Source organism: Pezoporus occidentalis, unplaced genomic scaffold (genome assembly GCF_034315485.1).
Source record: "Pezoporus occidentalis ecotype Australia unplaced genomic scaffold, CSIRO_AGI_Poc_V1 ctg11, whole genome shotgun sequence".
NCBI lineage: Eukaryota > Metazoa > Chordata > Aves > Psittaciformes > Psittacidae > Pezoporus > Pezoporus occidentalis.
Genome location: NW_026912886.1, coordinates 5,527,402 through 5,548,819, shown reverse-complemented (window position 1 = coordinate 5,548,819; position 21,418 = coordinate 5,527,402). Strand labels below are relative to the sequence as shown.

Below are 21,418 nucleotides of genomic sequence, written 5' to 3'. Positions count from 1 at the left end.
TTGGTTTAAAAGCTACTTTATTTAACAGATAAAATTACTAGCCTACCTACATGTCTGTGGTATTTTGTACAGCCTTCAGTGTTATTGAACAAAATACAGATTTTTTCCATCACATATTTTGAATATATCTCCGTGAATATCACCATGATTATTTCACTGTACATAGTAAACACCAAGGAAAATTAAGAAGAACCATTCCTTTATATTTACAGATAGTTCTGTGAAATTAAACAAGCAGTACTAATACTGTGTAATAAAATCAAATCAATTGTTCCTTCCTGTAATATTCAAATTAACTAAATTAATTAGAATCCTTTAAATATTCCAAAGCTTTAGTACTCAGTTTTAATAATTACGCCTGACAGACTAGCCAGAAATCTAGCATTATTTACTGAGGAATTCCTAAGGACAGCCATCACTGCGGTGAGGTGAGTGTTGTTTCTCCAGTTGTTCTGACATGGTCCAGTACTAAAATAAAGTTACTGTTTGTTGCCTTCTGACTACAGGAAGAAGCTGGACAAAGCAAAAGGGGCCACACTTCTGCTTCTGAGGATCCCACAGGTGAAACAAAGATGAAATGTAAGGAATTAAGCTTGGTTTATCAGTGACACCAGACCACAGTACCTGCATTCACTCCTACTTAGTGTCTGAACTGGAGGAGGGAAACCAGCAAAAAAGAAAAGGGAGAAAAGATGGTGTGCACATGTGTGTATACACTGTGTACGTTCTGAAATACACTGCAGTAGAGAAGGAACCAAACCAGATGACTCCTGCCTTTTAGAGAAGTCTGTAATTCCAATCTGGATCATAAAATTGATTTCATATCTGACTTTTGTATTATAATGACTGAAAAAATTAAAATCCAGACTTGTCACTGCAAAGAATAAAACCGAAACCTGTCTTCAAGAAGAGCACCTGAGTCCTTTCCCTGGCTGAAGAGCAGCAGTGCAAGCATTCAGTCAGCCAAGCCAGCATGCCTACAAAGAGACAATGTGGGTTTGTAGTTCTTTAAGGTTGGTCAGAGTTCCCAGTTTCAATGTAGCTATTTATATTGATTTTCTTAAACAACTGTAGAAGGCCCTGCCCTTCCCTCCTATCACAGTTCTGGAAGAACTGTTAGAAAAGACTTCTTCAATGAAAGGAATACAGGCACAACTAGTTTAGAAGGGTGAAAGCTACTGTAAAACAGATCCAGTGTATCAAGGCAATGAATAGAAATTACTGTGGAAAAAGAAAAGAAAGAAATCTCTTGTTACAGGAAGGAAAGGCAAAGAAAATTGTAAGGTAATAACATTTATCACATCTCTTCCCCTCCGACTGGTGCTGAGAGAACACCAGTGCAAACCTTCCAGATAAATGCTTCTCTTGTCAGGTGTGGGCTAAGAAACTGTAGAGTTGGCTTTGTGTCCAGCTGATGATATAAAGAAATCATTGTAGGACTGTAATGCAGGAAGATAAGTAAGATAAGAGAGAAGGAAATCACAGGCTCAAATTATTCCTGCTTTGAAGTCTTGACTCAGGAACAAGGTTTTATCAGTTTAATTCACTCCAAGCTGCAACGCTATCCACCAGGTAGAGCCATGGAAGTCTGCCTGACTTAATGCAGTCCTTGAGGAAATACCAATGCATTGGTTTTATTAAACCCTTGTAAGAAAGCCAAGTCTGAAGCTGCTGGGGACTTGTATCAATTCCAAGGCATGCGGAGAGGGGGCGAAAGGAAACGTCACTTGAAAGAGATATTTGGTATCGAGCATCAACTGTGGAGTATCCTCACGATTGTTTAGCATAGCCTGAAATTACAACAGAAAGGGTAAGGAAATATTGTATTAAGAATCAAAGCAAAACCAGGACATTGTTTGCTTCCCATTGCAAATTTTGCTTTCATATGATGTTAAGGAGACTTGTTTTGATCAGTTCCAAACGTCTAGAAGCTGAACAGCTTAGTAATAATATGATATAAAGGTCAAGCATAATTACGTAGCATCAAAAACTGTGTATGATGTACCCTGTAGCTTCAATATGAGAAATGAGAGTGGTAGCTCTTACCTGGACTTTACGAACAAATGATGGAGTCACTCTTTTCTCAAAATCATCTATTGGAGTGTAAGAGTTGAGGATCTTAACAACCTGTTAAAAGTAAAAAAACCCTATTTTAGTATGTCACAAAAAATGCAAAGTCAAGAAGAAAAAGGCATTAACATAACATCTTTATTGATATTTAATTAGAGTTTCAGTAAGGAGTTTTACAGGAGAGAATTTTGACTGGTCACCCAATGAGCTGTTACATATATGATGATTGCTATGCCTCATTTCCAGAGGTATGAGCAGGATGAAGGAGACGTAGAGAAAGCTGAACTGATTAAGAGAAACATCAACAAAAAAGCCTATGGCAAAATAAAGAAAATACATTGTGGAGTAAAAACAAGGGACTGAACAAAGCAGGCAAGTATTCACCATGGGAGCAGTTAAATCAGGAATGAGGAGTTAAAAATTTAATGTAGGAAGTGGTGATGTGGAATGCTGAGGAATGCTGCTTATCAAATGAAAGGCCAATAACTCTTTGCAACGAATTATTTTAGATAGCTAAGATTCTGCAATTGGTGCTGCCAGAAGGAAACAGATGGTTCATTACCTGCACAGTCGAAAGAGATGTGCAGTGTTCACATATTTCCTTGGCATCATCATCTGTGATCTTTTTGACCTGAAGGAGCCAGGCTGCCTGAGACAGAGGCTCCAAAGTTTCTTTGGCATTGCTGCTTTGAAGATTCTTGTCCTTAAGCCATTCTTCCAAGTAGCTGATATTACATCTGGTTTAAACCACAAATGGACAAGAGAAATGTCAGGTTCTCCATAACCAGTGAAAAACATTAAAGATTTCTAAAGAAGGAATGCTCCTCTAATGCACTGTTCAAACTCATACATTTTAAGTTAAAAACCATACTTGTAGATCATAAAAATAATACAATTAATAGCTTGCTGATCTGAAAGTTTAATCCCTTGTATATTTTGATTAGTTTTAGATTTTTATTTCTTAAAGTTTGGATAACAGAAAACAATTTACAACTTTAGATGTTGTTTACAGAAAATTCCTAATATGTCTTGGCATTGCCTATTACTCTGTACCACTATAGGTCTTTAAAGTATTCATTTACAACTGAGCTTGTACAGGAAATCAGAACAATCTTTGCACATTGCAAAGCAGGGCCGGGCTTATAATTGATGACCCAGAGGTTCAAGCAGCTTTAATCTAGTAATATTCCCAGATGGGTCAAGATTTTACTGATTTTCTTTCACCTTAGTCTGCAGACTGTCTAATGGAAAACAAATGAACTGTATCTTCTGAAAATCAGGAGCATGTTCTCTTGATGTTTGTAACAAGACAGATGATGCCCAATCTACACCCTCAGAGGCTCTGTCTCAGCACTCTTCTCATCACAGAGCATAAAAAAAGGCAAGTCAACTTTTGTCTGTCGGCCAGCCAGGGGATGCTGCACTTGTTTACTACAGTAAGAATTAAAATGCTATTTATCATAAGTGACCTGGCATGAAAAGAATCCTAAACATGTCAGATTGTAAACTCCAGACTGAAATTTTCTGTCTTTTCCTCCAATAGTGTTTCCATGGAAAGACCATTTGTAATATGCTATGTTGAGAAAGCTCAGCCCAAAATGCCAAGATCTACTTTTTCAGTAACAGCAAAATCTGATCAGCTACTTCCAGCAGAATGGTTACAGTGACTTAGAGATAAAGGACATTACATCAAAATGTTAACAATTTGTTCTCAAGCTTGTTGGAACTTTACTGGCTTTACCTTATCTGCATTCCTTTTCTACACGAGCACATGTCCTTGCGGAGGAAGAGGCTATTGAGGGTGACAGCTCCAATCAGAAAGAAAAGCTGCTTCACTGCCTGCTTTAGAAGCTCAGAGTCCAAGCCATTCTGGCACATAGTACTATAAAAATAGCTGAGCTGTTGCAGGATAGAGGTCATTGTGTAGGTATCAGTGTCGTCTATACTAGAAGAACGTTTACGGAACCCTGTAGGTTTCAAGCCAGAAATGCCCTGAAGACTTTCATATTCCAGCATGCCTGGTACTGAAATACAACAGAAAATAACTGGTAAGACCAAAACTCCTCAGGCTCCTTTCAGTTACATTAACTTAATTCTTGAACAAAAACTACCTCAGGATATTTTAAAAGGTAAATGATGCAAGAAAAAAAAAAAGATACTGACAAAGGTTTCTGGAGCACACAAAGTTTAAACAGCCTTTTATTTCTGTAGGATGTTGATCAGTTTCAAAGCATTATCCCACATCAGGAAATGTGAGGCAAATGTCTTTCCAAACCCTATGGGGACATACCATTCAGTGGAATCTACATGTGCAGAAACACAGATGCCAGTACTCATATCTATAAATCAACAGGAAAAAGAATCTTATCCCACTCTTTTTCTCCATGTATAAGCTTTATCAGTGTACTTCAGAAGCTGCATTGAAGCCTGTTAGGGTTGCTGCTGTCTTACCGATCATGGGCTGAATGCTGTTCTCCATTACAAGAATGAATTGGTAATAGATACGAATGGCCAAATCGCTAATAATCTGTCTGTATTCCGAGAGATCAAAATGCTGCAAACAGTTCTTATTCTGACGTGGAGTGTTACACTTCATGAATTCCTACAAGTTGTAAATATAATTATTAGAAATCACGTAACATTGTAAGTTTTTACTACAATGTGATGTATTAGAGTAATTCATTCTATCACTGGCTGAACACAGCCTCGGAGGGAGTCAAAGCTACAGCTGACTTCAGTGGATGCTTCCAGTTCTGGGCTTCCTGTACTTAATTTTCCAAAGGAAAAACACGTATATGTTTCAGTGAACTTTGGTACAATTACTTCATCACTTAAACAGAAAGCACCCCCACACACACATCCCCCCCCCAAAAAAAAAAGGCAAAATGCAGTTATTTAAACGATGTTGACAAAAAGCCCCAACAATTATGAATTACATTTTATTGCTACAAAGGGATCTAATTTTTGGACTTTTCATCAGGTAAGTTCTGACTTTAAGTCTAGGCTGACTCCTAATTTGTTCAAAGTCTTGAATGTTCATTAAAAATATAGATTAAAAATCTACAGCCAAATTATAAAAGATTGCAACTAAATTATAAAAGATTGTTATTAAGTTCAGATGTTTTCAGTTCTCCAATGCTCTTTAGATGTTCTCGAGATGACCACAAGAGGGAGTGCTGCGTTTAGACTGTACAGTTACTGTGATTTCAAGGCTTTATGGTACCTCTTTGCTTTAATCCTGAAGACTATATTCTTACGTGTTTATGCAGTTCAGTCTACCTAAGTTTATAAAACCTAGCAAAACCACCACAAACTCTATTAACTGATTTTATATTAACTGAAAAGAATTGAAAGAATTTTGAACCTTGGGATTAAATTTAGCTCAAAAAGCAAGTGAAGCAAGGACAAACCTGGTCATTTTACTGTTTTGCTCCTTTCCTGAGGTTTTCTTCTGTAACCTTTTGTGGCAGCAGTAGGTGTTTGAATGGTCACAATTATAAAATAGTAAAACTGTTTTTAATATATTTAAGTAGCTGGATATCTGAAGTCCGGATCATATTAAACTCATGGAAGAGTTCAAATTAAGTAGCAGTTTCCATGTCATGTCTTTAACCTACCTTAACACTTTAATGTTTCTTTGATTTCACTTGATCCATTAGTTCTATACTGTCCTATTACTTGTGTAAGGCATACAATGCCACTGCAGAGCAATGTGAATGTATGTATCTGGAAAGAACATCGGTGTGCTGGCGAACGCATTATGACTATTTTTAATTCCAAATTAAAGTCTATCAAAGGTAAAGTAATGAAATTATTTGACTAAATCAATCCTACCTCTTCCCCACTGTACTGCTTCAAACAGTTAAGAAAATAATATGTATTGGAAAGCCAAAAGGACAACATCTCAAAGTCTTCTGAATGTTCCTGAAAACAGTAAGTAAAGCAACCTTACAATGGTATTAAATTAACTAAAGACCATTACAGAATTGATGTAATAGAGCCTAATTATAGAAGGAGGAGCATATACTATCTATAACATGCTAGCTGAACAAAACATGCTGTGTTTTCAGGCTAATATACACATAGCAAAGATCCCTCATTTATTTGGTAAACAGTGTTTAAGTCTTCTTATATCACAGACTGGCTAAATAAAGCAGCCTGAACCAAACAGTATTACACGTTTCTATGCATAGTGTGGAGGTCTTCCTGCAAAAAGTTTGACCACCTGTATACACAAATGAAACCGAACTACATATAAACACACTTTAACCATGTGTAAGTGTGTTTTACTTTTGTTAGCTAAGTAAACACAAGCTCTTCTAGTGGATAAACCCTGGGATAAATTTATTTACGAACAAACTATAGGCATTCTGTATACCACAAACTCAACTGCATAAACCACAGTCCATTCCTGCCTGTGCTACAAAGCATGCTTGGTGTTTCATGGCATTATAAATCCATAATGAAGCATTCACATTTGTTATGCAGATGAACCAGGCTAACAATTCTTATTTATAACTTGATTTTGTAAACTGGCTGGCAACATAACTTTAATCACTTGGGTACTAATGACGCAGTACCAAATGACAGTCAAAACCCCCCATTACACTGGCAGAGTACAACAGCAATGTAAAAACCTCTTAAAACTCTGATACCTGCCTGCTGCCAGACATACCAACCTTCCTTCTGTCCGTCTGACTTGTACCAGTGCTGAAAGCACGGGTGCATTTCACCTAATTGTAAAATGTAAAATACTTTAAATGACCCTGTCAACAAGCTCTTCAGATAGAAATAATTTATGTTAATGCATTCTGTGCATTCTGTGTTCAGCACAGTAGAACCTTACCTGGAGGCTTTACACGGATACTACTACAAACTTCAAACAGAGTGCCGCTTAGGATTATTATTCTATTACAGGAACACTAGCAAATGAAAGTGTCAGTGTTCCCCAGGTACTGCACGTGCATCTTATAAACCTCACATCAAAAATCACACAGTACAGCACAGCCAAACGTAATTCCTACCTTAACAACTTGCTTGATGCCATCAATGGTTACATTCATGAAGGATTTCAGCATGTCAGCATCATTCAGATAATCTGCATACCTCACACACATGAATAGGATGTGAGCTGGAAGGCCAGGTATCATATTAACTACAACTCCACGTGGCTTTAAATCTGCATAAAGGAGAGTCATCAGGTTTTTACACAAAAATTCAATGATTCAATGTATCATTCTGAAGAAGACAAGCACTATGGGGTTCATTTCTTCCGTGACCAGTCACTTGATAACTGATTTACTGACAAATTGCTTGTTTCTGAAAATGCCTGGTTTGTATTGTTTCTGTAAGAGTATTAATGAAGTTTTCCAGAAAAGGAGAATATTGTAGCAAATTCTAAGGCCAGCACAGGCTGTGCCAGGCAGGACAACTTTAAAAGCAATTTGCATTTCCCTGTGCACTGAAGGCCTCACCAAATTCTGGCACTGCTTAATGACACACCTCTGTTCACAAAGATATAAACATTCACAAAGCTGAAGCAGGTGAGAAGAAAAGGAAGGTGCAGTTTCCAAACAGTGTTTAGTAATGGTACTAATGTACATGGAAAATTTGATGAGTTTACTATTAATTGTAAGCTAATGCAAAAAGCTGGTTTGGCAGTAAGACTGATAATGTAAAATAACTCAGAGAAAGGACAAAATTCATTTACAAGAGAAACACTAAAGTACATTTCCTTCCAGTGAAGGGAATGATATGGAAAGAACAGACAGGGCAGCAATCCATCACACATGGATATAAACCCAGTGACTTCCAGATTTATTAGATGACCAGGAAGAAAGTAAATTCAAGTCCCTGGTGTGCTCTTGAGATTTATAGCTTTATAGGTGAATAAATAATAAGAAAGATGATAGACTCAGCATTATGTAGAGTCAGACACACTATATATATAGGTTGCCCAGGGAGGTTGTGAACGCTCCATCCCTGCCAGTGTTCAAGACCAGGCTGGACGACGCCTTGGGTGATATGGTTTAGTGTGAGGTGTCCCTGCCCATGGCAGGGGGGTTGGAACTTGATGATCTTAAGGTCCTTTCCAACCCTAACTATTCTATGATTCTATGATTCCATGATTTTTACACAGATAAAGCACTTCCATACATAAGACTGTCTGCCAGTGGAACAAGAAGAATATAGAGCCTCCAAGTTGTACTGGTAGTAAGACAGTGGGGAAAAGGCAACTTCAAACATAAGTGAAATACGTTGCCTTGTAGTTTTTGTTATAGTGTTCTACACTGACTGCTCTTGACTACTGATAAAATTTGAAGTATTACTAAAATACCGAGGATGAGATTTTGAATGATCCTTTCTTCATCTTCTTTTTTGTACTCCATCATTCCAATGTACTCTTTGGCTGAAGTTGGCACATGAGCTTCAGCTATCAAACACGAAAGCACTGTTATTTGCAGGTAAATAGCTAAGCTAATGTTCACATTAGAACAAACTACTGAAGAAAGGCAGTTTTCTTTGTAGTATAGTATGGGCATGGGCCCTGTTCACAAAAATGTTTTTAACTTATGGTTGCAGGCATTGTGAGTTAAACAACATTTGTATTATTCATGTGAATAGTTTCACTGGATTCAGTGGAATCACTTGCATTTATATGGCAAATAAACAGCAACAAAACATCTCTACATTAGTCACCACTGCAATACTTTTCAGAGTATTTTATAGAATTACTTCCTATAAAAGAGCTTTGACCAAACTGATTTTGTATCAGGAACCATCTGCCACTTGAAGACTAATGGGAGAAGTTACTCATCCAATGCAAAACTAACATTCTGTTGGTTTAGAAACAGTTTGTGTGAGGGTATGGATTAACTTCTGTTGAAAGAGTATTACGCTTCTGGCTTAATCTTTATCGTATAGTCTAGGTTCCACATGTGCCCATTATTTAGCTCGGTCAAAAAATGCAGGAAAGGACTTTTATGTAATTTCTATTGATGGCTCTCCTTTCACTGTTTTCTGTGGACTTAAATTTCTAACCCCGCCCCAGACTCTACCATTCAAAGCTATTATTACAAAGACATTCAAAGCTATTATTACAAAGAAATCACATAACATTATCTCACCTTTTTCAATAGACTTGGTAAGAGTTTTGATCTGATCCTCCAATTTTTTTATTATTCTATCTTTCATGTCTAGTTTTTCCTTAAGATCCTGTAATAATAAAATTCAGTGAGTTCAGAGTGACCACAATTAAAAAACGTGTTCTATTGCTACATTATTGCCACAATGAAAGAACACTATGATGTGCTTTTACTTATATTTGATAGAAGAAACATGAAACCTTCATAGTTTTCTTCTCCTCCAATGATTTGAGAAACCATCCTGTCCACACCATGAAATCACATTATCTCCTCTATCCTGCATTTCAGGTACAGTTTCTAAATTGTGATTTCATTTCCTCACCATGTTTTCGACAGTAAGTCGTGCTGTCTCTTGCTTTATCTTGCTTTGTACTTCATCCTGGGTTTCATCATGTATCAAACCATTGCTCATACCCCCAATTTCTTGGGCTTTGACTTTCAGTCCCTCTTTTTCTTCTATGTTTGCTTCATTCTGGGCCTCATTATTTCTAAAAATAGATAAGAAGCTTTGGATTTTATCCTTCCTTTGTTAAAGCATAGTCATATTGTACTTGTTCATCACTTACTAACTGTACACAAGGCTGTAAGGCAAATCTTACATTGAATGTGGTACTTTAAAGTTTAAATGACTCTGTTACCACAGCTTATAGCAATGACATTTCTTACATTAAAAAAAATTAAACTATATATTTACCTTCTCTCTGTTCTGTCCCCTTCTAGCTTGTAATGCAGCCGATGAGACATCTCTTTCATTTTTTTCAGTAATAATTAACAACAAAACCCAAAACAAAAAAGAAAGAACAAAATCATATTTTCTTACTGTTCTGGACTGGTATTCAGTAAATCTCTTCTTACACTCATAATTTTGTTTCATCTAATGCAATTGAATGCCATGCCAGATAATGTATCAGAGAAACATCACACTACTCCCCACCACACAGAAGGCTCTATGGGAGGAGGAATTTCGACTCCACTAGCTTCTTGCATTTGGCAGTAAAACTGCTTCCAAGTTTTCAATCAGTTCCCTAGGAAGCCGCTGCAGTAGACAGACTCAGAATCCCCAGCAGTGTGTGATTTCCTAAACTGAGAACAACCTTCAAACAAGGAAATTTAGCAAGAACTTTTCCCTGTCTCCCACTCTGAATTCTTCAGCACCCTCTGAAGTCCACCTCATAGAGTATGCCTTAAGGTCCAAAACATCCTTCCTTTTTATGAGTGCTTCCAAAGGGCATAGCCCATTATTCTTAGCAGAGTCCTACTGAATTTGCTTGCAGATCACAGAACTGAGTGGCCTCAAAAAGGTAAAAAAGAGAAAAAAGCAGACATACTTGCATGTATTTTATTAATAACAGATACAAACTATACACACATTTTTTCATTGCGTTATGCAATGAAGTTATGCAATATTGCGTCAGCTTTTCAATTCAAATATAGGGAATCCATTGTATTAATCAACCAAAAGAGTGGGGACCATGCTGGTACTTTACCTTTCAACTTTATAGCCTGTTCTTGAAGACGGTTTTCAAGATCCAGTTTTTGATTTTCAAGTTCAGAAACTTGCTGTTTAAGATCTGGGATCACCTTTTGGAGAAAAGGGGAGATTTGTGCATTTCAGCACCTTCTTTTCAAGTGTCTGCAACAGCTCCTATGACACCTGAACACCTTCAACTGCAAACAGTCAAAACCAGGAGAGACTGTGAGGGAGCAGTGCTACCTGCTTGCCTGACTTGTTTAGCTTTTCTGGAGGCATCTGCTGCTGGCCACTCTTACAAATGAAGCAGTGAGCTACTGAAATGTTTGGACTGGCCCCAGTACTACCATTCTTCTGTTCTAGTTTAAAGGAAATTACATCCTGGCTTTAATTTCTCTGTGTCAATTAAAAATAACATTATTTACAACTTTTCCATGTATTTTCAATTTAAGTAGCTTTCCTTTTAAAGTATTTCTTTAGTTATTTTTCACTCAGCAGAAACATAATATGGTATATATTATGGCAGATATTACCTTCTGGAATAATAGCACTTCCTTGTTTCATGCATGTCTCCTCAGTACCAACAACGAGATTTGCCTGCAATTTGTTAGTAACTTGATATGCTTAGCTGCCCTCTGGTGGGGAGAGCCTCAGAACTGCATCATAAACCCCACACGCATCTGTTTTTTCACTATCAAATCATCGAACTTGTCAACCTGAGAGACAGAAACAGCTTTAAAGAGGCTTCTGAGAAAAAGATGCTCATTTCTTCCCTCTGATTACAGGGAAAGAATGGAGTAACTGAATTCTGAACCTGAATGTCTCACTGCAATGAAAATTGAAGGTGGGTATTGTGGGTTGAGCCTGCCTGGCCAGCAGTAGAGCACCCAAAAATGCTCACTCCCCCCATATACCCACCCACATCCTGGAACTACAGGGAAGAGACTGGGAAGAGCAGAAGCAAGAAAATACCTGGGTCAAGATAAAGCCAAGATAAAGCCAAACACCTCCTTTCTTCTTCCTCTACCTCAGCTTTTATAGCTGAGCACGAAGCTATATGGTAGGGGACATCCTTCCAGTTAGTTCAGGTTGGTTGTCTGGGCTGTGTGCCCTCCCAGCTCCTTACCCATCTCCAGTTCAACTGGCTGAGATGGGGCAGAGTAGAGGAGAAAGAGAAGGCCTTGACACTGTGCCAGCTTTTTTCAGCAACAGCCAAAACACTGTCCTGTTATCAAAACTGTTGTAGCCACAAAGGCAAAATGTAGCATCATAGAGAGCTACAAGGTTATCTCCATCCCAGACAGACCCAGTACACTGTTATAACACTGACCCACAGAACGTTACAGTATCACAAAACTGCTTTCCATTAAGGCTGAATACTGGAAGTGTTCCATCAGAAAAACACAATCTGACCTAAAATAACTGTCTTTTAATTATCAGATGAGAAGTTATATGAGGTAGGTATTAAAAAGGCATTGTGAGCTACCTTTCTGGTCACTGCTAAACCTCTGATTAATCTTTTAGTTAAAATTCTGCGTTAATAAAACCCCTTAAATTAATACTAGTTTCTTCATGACTTCCAGTACAAAGCTGCATATTTGTACAAATCATTAAGCCCCTTCAAAGTTCCCTGCATTGTTGAGAAACTGCAAAAAGCACAACCAAAATATCGTATGAGCTCCACACTGGACATCCTGGCAGTATTTTGAAGTCCAAAACTTCTCTTATAAAATCTGAGTATTCAGCCACATAAATGTACAAGGGTTCAAATGATTTCTAAAGATTCTCAGTGTCCCCTAGCTATCAACAACAGAAGCCAAAGCCTGTGTGTGCACTACACACCAAGCCAGAGTTTGTAGAACGGTTCATATTCTGTGATTAGAACAAAATCTCAATTCAGGTTTAGGAAAAGTAAAGGAAAAAAGCCTCTGCGAGGCTGCCTCAACAAGCTGTACAGCCAAGACTAAATTTGGTTGCCTCCTAACACACTACCCAGCATGCAGGGAAAGAGCCTGTATGGGTGTGCAGTCTTAGATGGCCATACCTGTTTGAGCCTTGAGATCTCAAGGACATGACCAAAAGATTTTGAGGTCTTTATGCCACAAACACATTTGGATTGTATTACTAAGTAACAAAAGCATACTTTGCTTCACTACACCTCGATCTTACCAGGTTTTCTGAAGTTAGCCTGCTAACTTCAAGTTGAATACCATCATTTATGTCATTTTCCTCTCGAAATAATTTTTGTAGATGATTAATATCTTGGCTGAGATGTTCAACTTTAAAGTTCAAACCTTCAATCTCTTTCTCATATATTTCTTTCTGAGACTGGAAATGACTTTCCATTACTCTGTTAAACAAAGAGGGAGAAAGAACATGGCAGGTGTAGTATGACCTCTATTCAATGGGTCAGATTTACCAAGAGAAAACAAAGTACTGTTGTTAACATGCAGACATTCCATTGCATTACCTGTGCATTAAGGGAGTTGAAAGTTACGCATGCTATGGAACTTAAATGGGAAGTTCGGGTCAGATATAAGGAAGAAGTTCTTTACTGTGAGGGTGGTGAGGCACTGGAAAGGGTTGTCCAAAGAAGTGGTAAATGCTCCATCCCTGGCAGTGTTCAAAGCCAGGCTGGACAGAGCCTTGAGCGACATAGTCTAGTGCGAGGCATCCCTGCCCATAGCAGGGGGGCTGGAACCAGATGATCTTCAGGTCCTTTCTAACCCTAACTATTCTATGATTCTATCTCAGAGAAAACACATTTCCCCAAGTGACACATACACGCACCTCACTGACACAGTAAAAGTTTGTTAAACTGATTTTAAACTGCTCAGCCAGTTGTATAATGTAGTGTTTGTTCATTTCTTAACCAGATGTTCAGCACTGCACTGTCAGATTAGCTACTCACTGATCTTTCCATTTATTTTCTAGATCACAGCGTGGAGTTATGAAAACACTGGAGAACTGAACTAACCTTGTAGCTTTTTTCAAGCCCTCATAAGCAAACCACAGTTCTCCATCTTCATTTAGGTGTTCCAAATCCTCTGTAGAGAGTCTAGAACACAAGGTGGTACCATTAGTGTGCAGGTGAACAAAATGTATTTCCTAAGATTTTTAGAACAGACTCCAGAACAAAATTACCTGCTTCTTACATCTTCAAAATCATAACTTTCAAGAAGCTGTTTTGTAACTTCTGACATCTTTTCTGGGAAAAAAAAAAAGAAAAGTTTATTACATGAATAATTTTCTGAGCACATTTCAAACTAAGTTTGATTATAAAAATCAAACCAACCTATTCCTCAATCTACAAGGTTTCTTCCTGTTACTCAGTGTATATATATGTGATTTACCACAAGAATATGATGAGGGACTTTGTTCTACTTGTGGACATCTAAGGTGCACCAGATAAAAATCAGTATTGGTGATATACCTAATAAACACAACAAACTTTCAATGCAAGATTACCTCTTTCTGGTCTGAATCTGGACAACTGCTAGAGTTTTATAGACGATCCGTCATCTAGTGCTGGGTTACTACATTAAACACTGCAGATACAGGTCTGTTCTATAACACTGCCAGCGCTGAACAAAGTGCACAACAGTAGTGCTGCTTCTTAAGTATCTTTTCCCAAAGAGAACCCAGTTCAGCAAGGTACCTAAGTATGTTTGACATTTACTGGACCTAAGGTGAAAGACAGGATGAATGAAAAGTAGATAACATAATGTTTCTATGTTCTTGGTGTTTACAAGCTACTTGCTAAATTTTAAGTGAAGTTTAAGTTATTACCATTGATTTTTTAACCCAAAAGAGAAATGTTTGAAATCAGAGTTTCTTCAAAGGGGTACCCCAGATCACAGTATGCGGTGTTCACTTTGTAAAACTCATCTGCTGGGTTTTTTTTTCTTTTTCTGAGTAAAGGTATGAATAGAATGAAACCTCTATGGTATGGGAAAAAGAACTGGGGTTTTGTCAAAGCAAAGATGGAAGAAATCCATTTAAACTGTAGTTGGTAAGTTCTCTGAATTACCTAGCATGTAGCTTACCCCTCAATTCTCGCTTCTGTGACTGAGCCTGCTTTTCAACATCCAATTTTTGTGTCTGAAGCAGTTCAATTTCCTTTTGCAACTCAGGTATTTTCTGAATCAAGACAAAAATTATGAACTGAGACAAGGATTGAATGACATGGGCTGAGTATCAGTTATATCATAAAGACTATTATAATTAAGAACAACTGCATGTGGTAGAAGGCTTAAAACTTGTTTAAAGCACCTAGTTCTCAGGCATCAGAGAGAGTAGTAATGGGATGTAGTGAAAACGTGTTTGGGTCATGGAATTGATTAAAACAGATCAAAAACATAAAAAAAAGGTTACTTTATACAAAAGTACTATTTTCAGGTTCAGTTTATAAACCATGGTTTTCCCTTGAGAAATGAATACTTTCTTGAGAAAAGGAAGAAAAAAAGACCCACACATTTAAACATACAAATTCTCAGGCACAACTACTCTTCAAAACAAGCACTTATTTCTGCAAGCAGTGACTTATATTGTGGACTATATGAAACCAATGCAACCTAGTGGTGTATAAAATGCATCTTATGAACTACAACTTCTTCTAAAAATGCACTGGAGATAAACAATTAGTGAAATATATATAAATATATATATATAAAAATAATATATCATATAATGCTTTAATATCATATATATATAAATACCCACATTCTCTATTCGCTTTATCTAGCAAAGATGCCAAAATTAAATGTGTCATGTTTCACCTGTGTTTGTTTTGTAAGTTGTCCTACTTCCATCTTCAAGCCATCCTGAATGACAATTTCTTGCTGAATTTGATTCTGTAGCTGACTTTTTTCTTCTTTCAGAATCTTAATTTCTGCCTTGAGCAACTCAAACTCTTTCTCATAGTCCTGCTTCTGATTCTGGAAATTTTTCTCAAGTATCCTAAATAAAGCAATGAGGAGGTGATTTTATTTTCCTATATTTGTAAGTGAAAGAGTGGGCTTTGTTTTTGTTTTAATTTGAAGAACATGTTTCATTGAACCATTATTACATGAAAATGCCATCCTATATCCTCAGAATCAATCTACAAAATGGATGACAATGGGATGAGAATAAGCCTAGACTTCACTACATACAATTCAGATATTGGAACTGAATTCAAGGCAAAACTAACTTATTTCCACTTACAGGATAATTCTCTACCTCTTTGAGAGTTAGCCTACCTGAGCAGCTTCATGCTACATTTATGGCCACAGTCAGCACTGAAGAAGGATGTAACAAGAGTAAAACACTGCAAGAACCTTTCAATTTTCTACTAGTCCCTGCTGGAATGGAGTGGCTTCAAACATAATATAGCTAAGGGGCAAAGCAGGAAAACTAGAAAAGAAGTCCCCTTAGCACAGTCTGAAGTTATTTGCAGCTGAAATCAGACTGAGCTGAAACACCACACAGCTTCCAACCCTCAGGAAAGTGACTTGATTGCACTCTTCACACTTGAGAGAACACCGTTTATTTGGTACCTTAGGTTCTCTGTCCAATACTGGAAAAGAGTTACCAGGAAATAAACACTGGCTCTGAGGAAAGCATGCTGCAAAGCAACAGCCGTCTATTGTTAAATAAATGCAAATGAAATACCAACAGGGTGAAAAAGTTAAGGTTTTCCTCCACATTTTTAACCAAATGTCCTTACAAACACTGCCTTTCCTTCAAGCTGAATCTTTTGACCCTGTCCTTTAATATTCACTTCACAGTAATTCTGACTGGTATGGGTATGGCCATCATCTGCTCTTCCAATCCTGACCAAATTCTGAGGGTATCTCCAAAGAAACCATTATGGTTAGGATTGCCTTTCAATTCTCGGGAAGACACATGAAAAGACAGGAAACTGCAAGAGCAAAGAATAGTCTCAAGTCTACAGTATAATTTCCTCTGTGTGACTGACCCTCAAACAAGCATATGCTCTTCCTCAACTGTACATGAAGTTCTTCAGTACCAGCATTCATGTCCAAGAACACTGACAGATTCATAATGATGTGAGTATAATACAGTTACAGAAGGAGAAAGGAAGGCAGGGAAAGAGAAGAAATGAAGTCTGCTTCAAAACAGTAAGATTCATATTCCATACATTCGCTGATTTTCTTCTTTTTGTACATCATTGAAGAGTTGCTTCGTGAGGTCATCCATTTTTTCTGTCAAAAAAGATTTCAATATTTCAAAGACCTTCAGGCAATCATGGGCGTTTATTAAAACAGCATGAGCACAATGAGAAGTTTTGTTTTAATAAGTGATCCTTAGCATATTTTAAGGCTGAAATTATTCTCACAAATGCCAAAAATTAACAAAGCAAATTTTACAAGTAATGCTATAGAATACAAAGGTTCTGTAATACCAATGTGTTATTCATCTAAACTATACTTGACCCCATGTGCTGCCTGTGTCCTTTGAAATTAGATTCTTAAAAGCTGCATATTAAAGGAAGAAAGGACAAAGTGACAGGAGTGCGTGTGCATGAGATGGGAAACGTAACAGGAGGAGAGCTTTTGCTACTAAAAGAACAAAATTATTACATTAAAAGCACTTCCACTTCACATTCTAACAAGAGAAGTTTAGATTTACTGTAAATTCAGCATTTATATTGCTTTCATTAGAGCAAAAGTTATTTACTCTTGCTGAAAACTTGACCTTACAACTTCAACCCACTCTAACTCCTTTAAAGCTCCTTTTAGTTACCGTACCTTTCATTTCCTCAGTTTTTTCTTGGAGCTTTCTTTCTAAGGTCTTTTTCTGTTCTTGTAATTCTTTATTCTGATTCTCAAGTTTTAAGATTTTCTGTACGCATAGAAAATAAGCATAATATATAAATTGCAAAGGAAGATGAAATAGGTCACAGAAGGTCTTACATTTTAACAAGCATATATGGACTCCCTTCCTTCCCTGATGCCCCCCCCCAAATGTAAAGTTGCTTGGTAACTCTTGAACAATGCATCTGATAAATCCAGTAACTGAAAAAAAATTTCAATTAAAAGCATGCAGATGGCAATTAAAATTTACCTGTTCACTGTCCTCTTTCTCTTTTTTCCCTTTCTCTTCACATGTTCTCTTTTGAGCAGTTAACTTTTCAAGATCCAGTTCAAGTTTCTGAATTGTATCCATGTCATTCATATGGGTTGAAGCCAGATTGGTCAATCGCTCCAGCAAACCATGATTTTCTTTATTCTACAATGAGATTAAAAGAAAACAGAAAAATGCACACCTGAAACTGTTTAACAGAACTTCGAAGGCAGCACCTGACCTATTTCTGCTCACCATCCCGTGTCATGATTATTTCAACCAAGGATTGTTTCCATCAACTAGATTAAAGCTACCATCTTAAAGATGGCTTGGCTGGTATGACTCTCAGAAATAAGCTGCAAAATAGATATAATATGAAATTCCCGAAAGTCACAAAATACATTGCACGAGAGCAGTATCCTTCATCCTAACACAAGTAATCCCACCCAGAGACTGGACTGACTATTTAAAATATGAGACTCTTATTGGCACAACTAACCCAAAAACATAAGGAAACCCTAGATGATTCTTGCTACCTGGATGTAGAAAGAATACTATTGGTTTATTATAAAAAACCATATCGCTTACATATTCTCCCGTCTTGTTGAGCATGGATGTTGTAATTCATGTAAATCTCTAGTCAGCACGAGAGCTCTGAATGAAACAGATATGATAAAGAGCCAGTACAAATCATAAGCTGACTGACGGCCCTCACCTTCTCTTCCATCTTCTTCTGCAGTTGCTGAACTCTGTATGAAAGCTGGATATTCAAGACAAACCGCCGAATATTCTGAAATCTGCGCCTGGCAAGCCATGCACGGGCATACTTCTGAAGGATCACAGCCTTGTGTTCTTTGAGCATCTTTAAAAGAAAATATTAACATCTGTCTGTAATTATATATGGCTCAATCAGCACCAATTATAACGTTCTGTGACTCTGCATACACTGGTAATGACAAAGCTTCTCATGAAAGTATCAAAACAGTGAAATACCCAGACTGCAGACACATTTGAATCACTGTAGTAATCACTAAATGATCTGTATCAGGTATAAACCAGATAGAGCTCTTGGTGGCTTAGAGATTAAATCTAAAACACTATTCACCAGTATTATTATAGTTTTCTAACGATATAAAAATTGAGCAGAAGATATGAGAATCAGGCATGCCCAAGGTAAAGTATTAGGGATCGTTGCCCTTGTCTCCAACTGTCCTATAGAGCAATAGCTCTTTCCAGTTACTGAAATAAATCTTTTGATAGGTTGTACCTTCTGATATCTTTTTCGTGCTAGAAATCCTCTTGTATAAGCTTGTATTGTCACAGCAGCCACATGGATGAGCTGGCAAAGTCTACGAACCAGGTAACCCCGACAGTATTTCTGAATAATTATAGCTGCCCACGTTTCCTTCAGAGCTCTTGCAGTTATAGCTTGCCTTGATTCAAGAGACAATAAAGTTTGCTTAGGTCATATTAGATTTCTCATACTCGTTCCCTTGGCCAGTCAAATCACACACACACACAAAAAGAAGGTATTAAAAACACGCCTCCGCTACCAGTAATACAGCTTTTTCTTCAATTAAAGTGAGAGAGAGAATTATCCACGATCTTTGAAATCTGTTCCACAAGCAATTGTTCTGATGGTCTTTTTCTGGTGCAGTATCTCTGCTGTATAATTCCTTTTAATAACTTTTACACACTACCTGTAAACCCTTGTAAATTGCTTTTCCTTTCTGCCACCTCATTTCTTTTCTGGCTCTGAAGCTCAGCAGTAAGCCCAAGCTGACAAGTGGGTCACGCATCATTAGCTAAGTAGTGAGCTTACGGGTAGGCAGGCCTCTCAGGAATCCAGCAGACATCTGAAACCTGCTAGAGCACTTTCTTCATATCACCTGAATAGCTTGAACGTTTCAAAGCCCATATTTACAGTCAGGAAGAAATGGAAATACAATCTGAACTGCTCATTCATAACGATTACACTGCCAAATTAGTGCTGGGCATTAGTTTAACCTTTCCTATCCCTTCAGGCGCACCCTAACAGCAAATTCATTATCATCCAAAAGTACCGTACAGTCCGCTGCCCCCGGAAATACTGCTGTATTATAAGAGCTGCTTGTTTTATGCAAAGGAATTTCTTCCGCTGCAGCCAGCCTCGAACACTCTTTTGGATCACGATGCATGCGTGTCTCAGTTTGTCTGATCGCAGCTTTTCTAAGTAAGCAACCTGTCCTGCTCTGAAGAAAATCTTTGTTCTCCCAGACTGATACTGGTTATGATCCTGAAAAAGAAAGCAATGGGTGTATTCAGTTTTTAGTCTACTATAATTGACCAGACACTCTCTTCATTTTATAAACTGTCAGTTCAGGCAAGCTCCTCTGAAACGACACGATGTTGTTAAATAAGAATATCCTCTCTGCCTTATTTGTAGGTGGAAGCATATGGGAGGAAATTTCCACATAAGTGGAAAGAACCATAGAATCACATCCAAAATACTGTACCCTAATGATCTCAAATTAAAGGGAGGATCTGGACTTATCATTAAGGCCTTGAAAGGAACCTCTTCACACCCTCCTACAAGCCTGGTTCCTTGGGCTCAACACCACCTCTTTGTGTACACGTCTGGCCTTGAATGAGGGAGCTGTGTGAGCAAAAACTTAGCTGCTTTTAAGCTCAGGCTCCCAACCCTTGGCCTGTGCCAGAGCTGTGCTGTAAATATGCCTGTGCTTGGTCTTACACATCCCTGATTCTGAACTCAGTCCTGACATGCTGACTTGAATCACTGGACAAGCCTCACCACTACAGGCTTGTCTAAAAATAGGAGCAATATACAAAATAGTACATTTTTAGAACAGTTCTCCAATGTGGTGCATTCCACCACCAACAGCCCTGTCATGTGCGTAAACTTCTAATACCTGAAAAAAATGTATCATTTACTGTTCACTGGTTTATAAATATAAGTAGAATATCTTCCATGTTACAAGCGAAGACATTAAGTACAGAGAGGTGAAATCTCATCATGACTGCATCGCAACACAAGGTTATTAACTCGCAAGCCTATGTGCAACACACTGTATCAGGAAAATAGCAATGTAAACATCTTTCCTATTTGATGATTGAGATACTACTCTTGGCAAAAAAGACTTTATTAATAATAAACACTATAATACATGGTGGGTCAGTGCATACAAACCAACCTGGATTAGCCGCTGCAAAACAATCTTGCAAATCTGCTTCTTATCATTTATGGAGAGTTCCTGCTGTGTCATAAGGATGCTATAACGGCTGAAAAACTCAATGTAAGTCCACCTGGAAAATCAACAGTTAGCAAATGCAACTCATTTTAGAGGCACTCAAGTACTTTGACAGATGGAGGCCCACTGCTGTCCCTACCTGGATGGGTAGCTCTGTGCACTAATTCGAATAGTTTCCAAAACACCACATGCTCGCAGTTGCTGAGCAACTCGTTTTGAATCAAACCTAAAAAAACCCAACAGAGTTATAGTTTACATTTTTGCTTGGTTTGGCATGCTATGATCATTAGAAGCATTCTACTAGTTGTATTTCCGTTTCTGCCCTTAGGATGCAGGGGTCCCTACATTTTATATACAGTCATAGAATCAGAGAATCATAGCATAGTTAGGGGTTTGTTTGTTAGTTTTTTTAAATA

General features: G+C 37.7%; 1 protein-coding gene across 2 annotated transcripts in view; it reads right to left on the bottom strand.

The window, feature by feature from the left end:
• The window catches only part of MYO5C (myosin VC), a 35,063-nt gene continuing 13,645 nt past the window's right edge, over window positions 1-21,418 (bottom strand). For both annotated transcript variants that reach the window (XM_062628318.1, XM_062628327.1), the window contains 25 exons: window positions 21,142-21,228; window positions 20,946-21,057; window positions 19,818-20,029; window positions 19,022-19,187; window positions 18,470-18,616; window positions 17,755-17,919; window positions 17,439-17,532; window positions 16,829-16,892; window positions 15,465-15,645; window positions 14,733-14,826; window positions 13,831-13,894; window positions 13,664-13,744; window positions 12,856-13,036; window positions 10,703-10,796; window positions 9,910-9,961; window positions 9,538-9,703; window positions 9,198-9,285; window positions 8,408-8,503; window positions 7,095-7,249; window positions 5,905-5,994; window positions 4,522-4,672; window positions 3,812-4,094; window positions 2,633-2,807; window positions 2,047-2,127; window positions 1-1,790 (listed from right to left, as the gene is read on the bottom strand). In XM_062628318.1, the coding sequence (XP_062484302.1) occupies window positions 1,638-1,790; window positions 2,047-2,127; window positions 2,633-2,807; window positions 3,812-4,094; window positions 4,522-4,672; window positions 5,905-5,994; window positions 7,095-7,249; window positions 8,408-8,503; window positions 9,198-9,285; window positions 9,538-9,703; window positions 9,910-9,961; window positions 10,703-10,796; window positions 12,856-13,036; window positions 13,664-13,744; window positions 13,831-13,894; window positions 14,733-14,826; window positions 15,465-15,645; window positions 16,829-16,892; window positions 17,439-17,532; window positions 17,755-17,919; window positions 18,470-18,616; window positions 19,022-19,187; window positions 19,818-20,029; window positions 20,946-21,057; window positions 21,142-21,228 (3,232 nt within the window). In that variant the 3' untranslated portion in view covers window positions 1-1,637. The remainder of the gene's footprint in view (window positions 1,791-2,046; window positions 2,128-2,632; window positions 2,808-3,811; window positions 4,095-4,521; window positions 4,673-5,904; window positions 5,995-7,094; window positions 7,250-8,407; window positions 8,504-9,197; window positions 9,286-9,537; window positions 9,704-9,909; window positions 9,962-10,702; window positions 10,797-12,855; window positions 13,037-13,663; window positions 13,745-13,830; window positions 13,895-14,732; window positions 14,827-15,464; window positions 15,646-16,828; window positions 16,893-17,438; window positions 17,533-17,754; window positions 17,920-18,469; window positions 18,617-19,021; window positions 19,188-19,817; window positions 20,030-20,945; window positions 21,058-21,141; window positions 21,229-21,418) is intronic.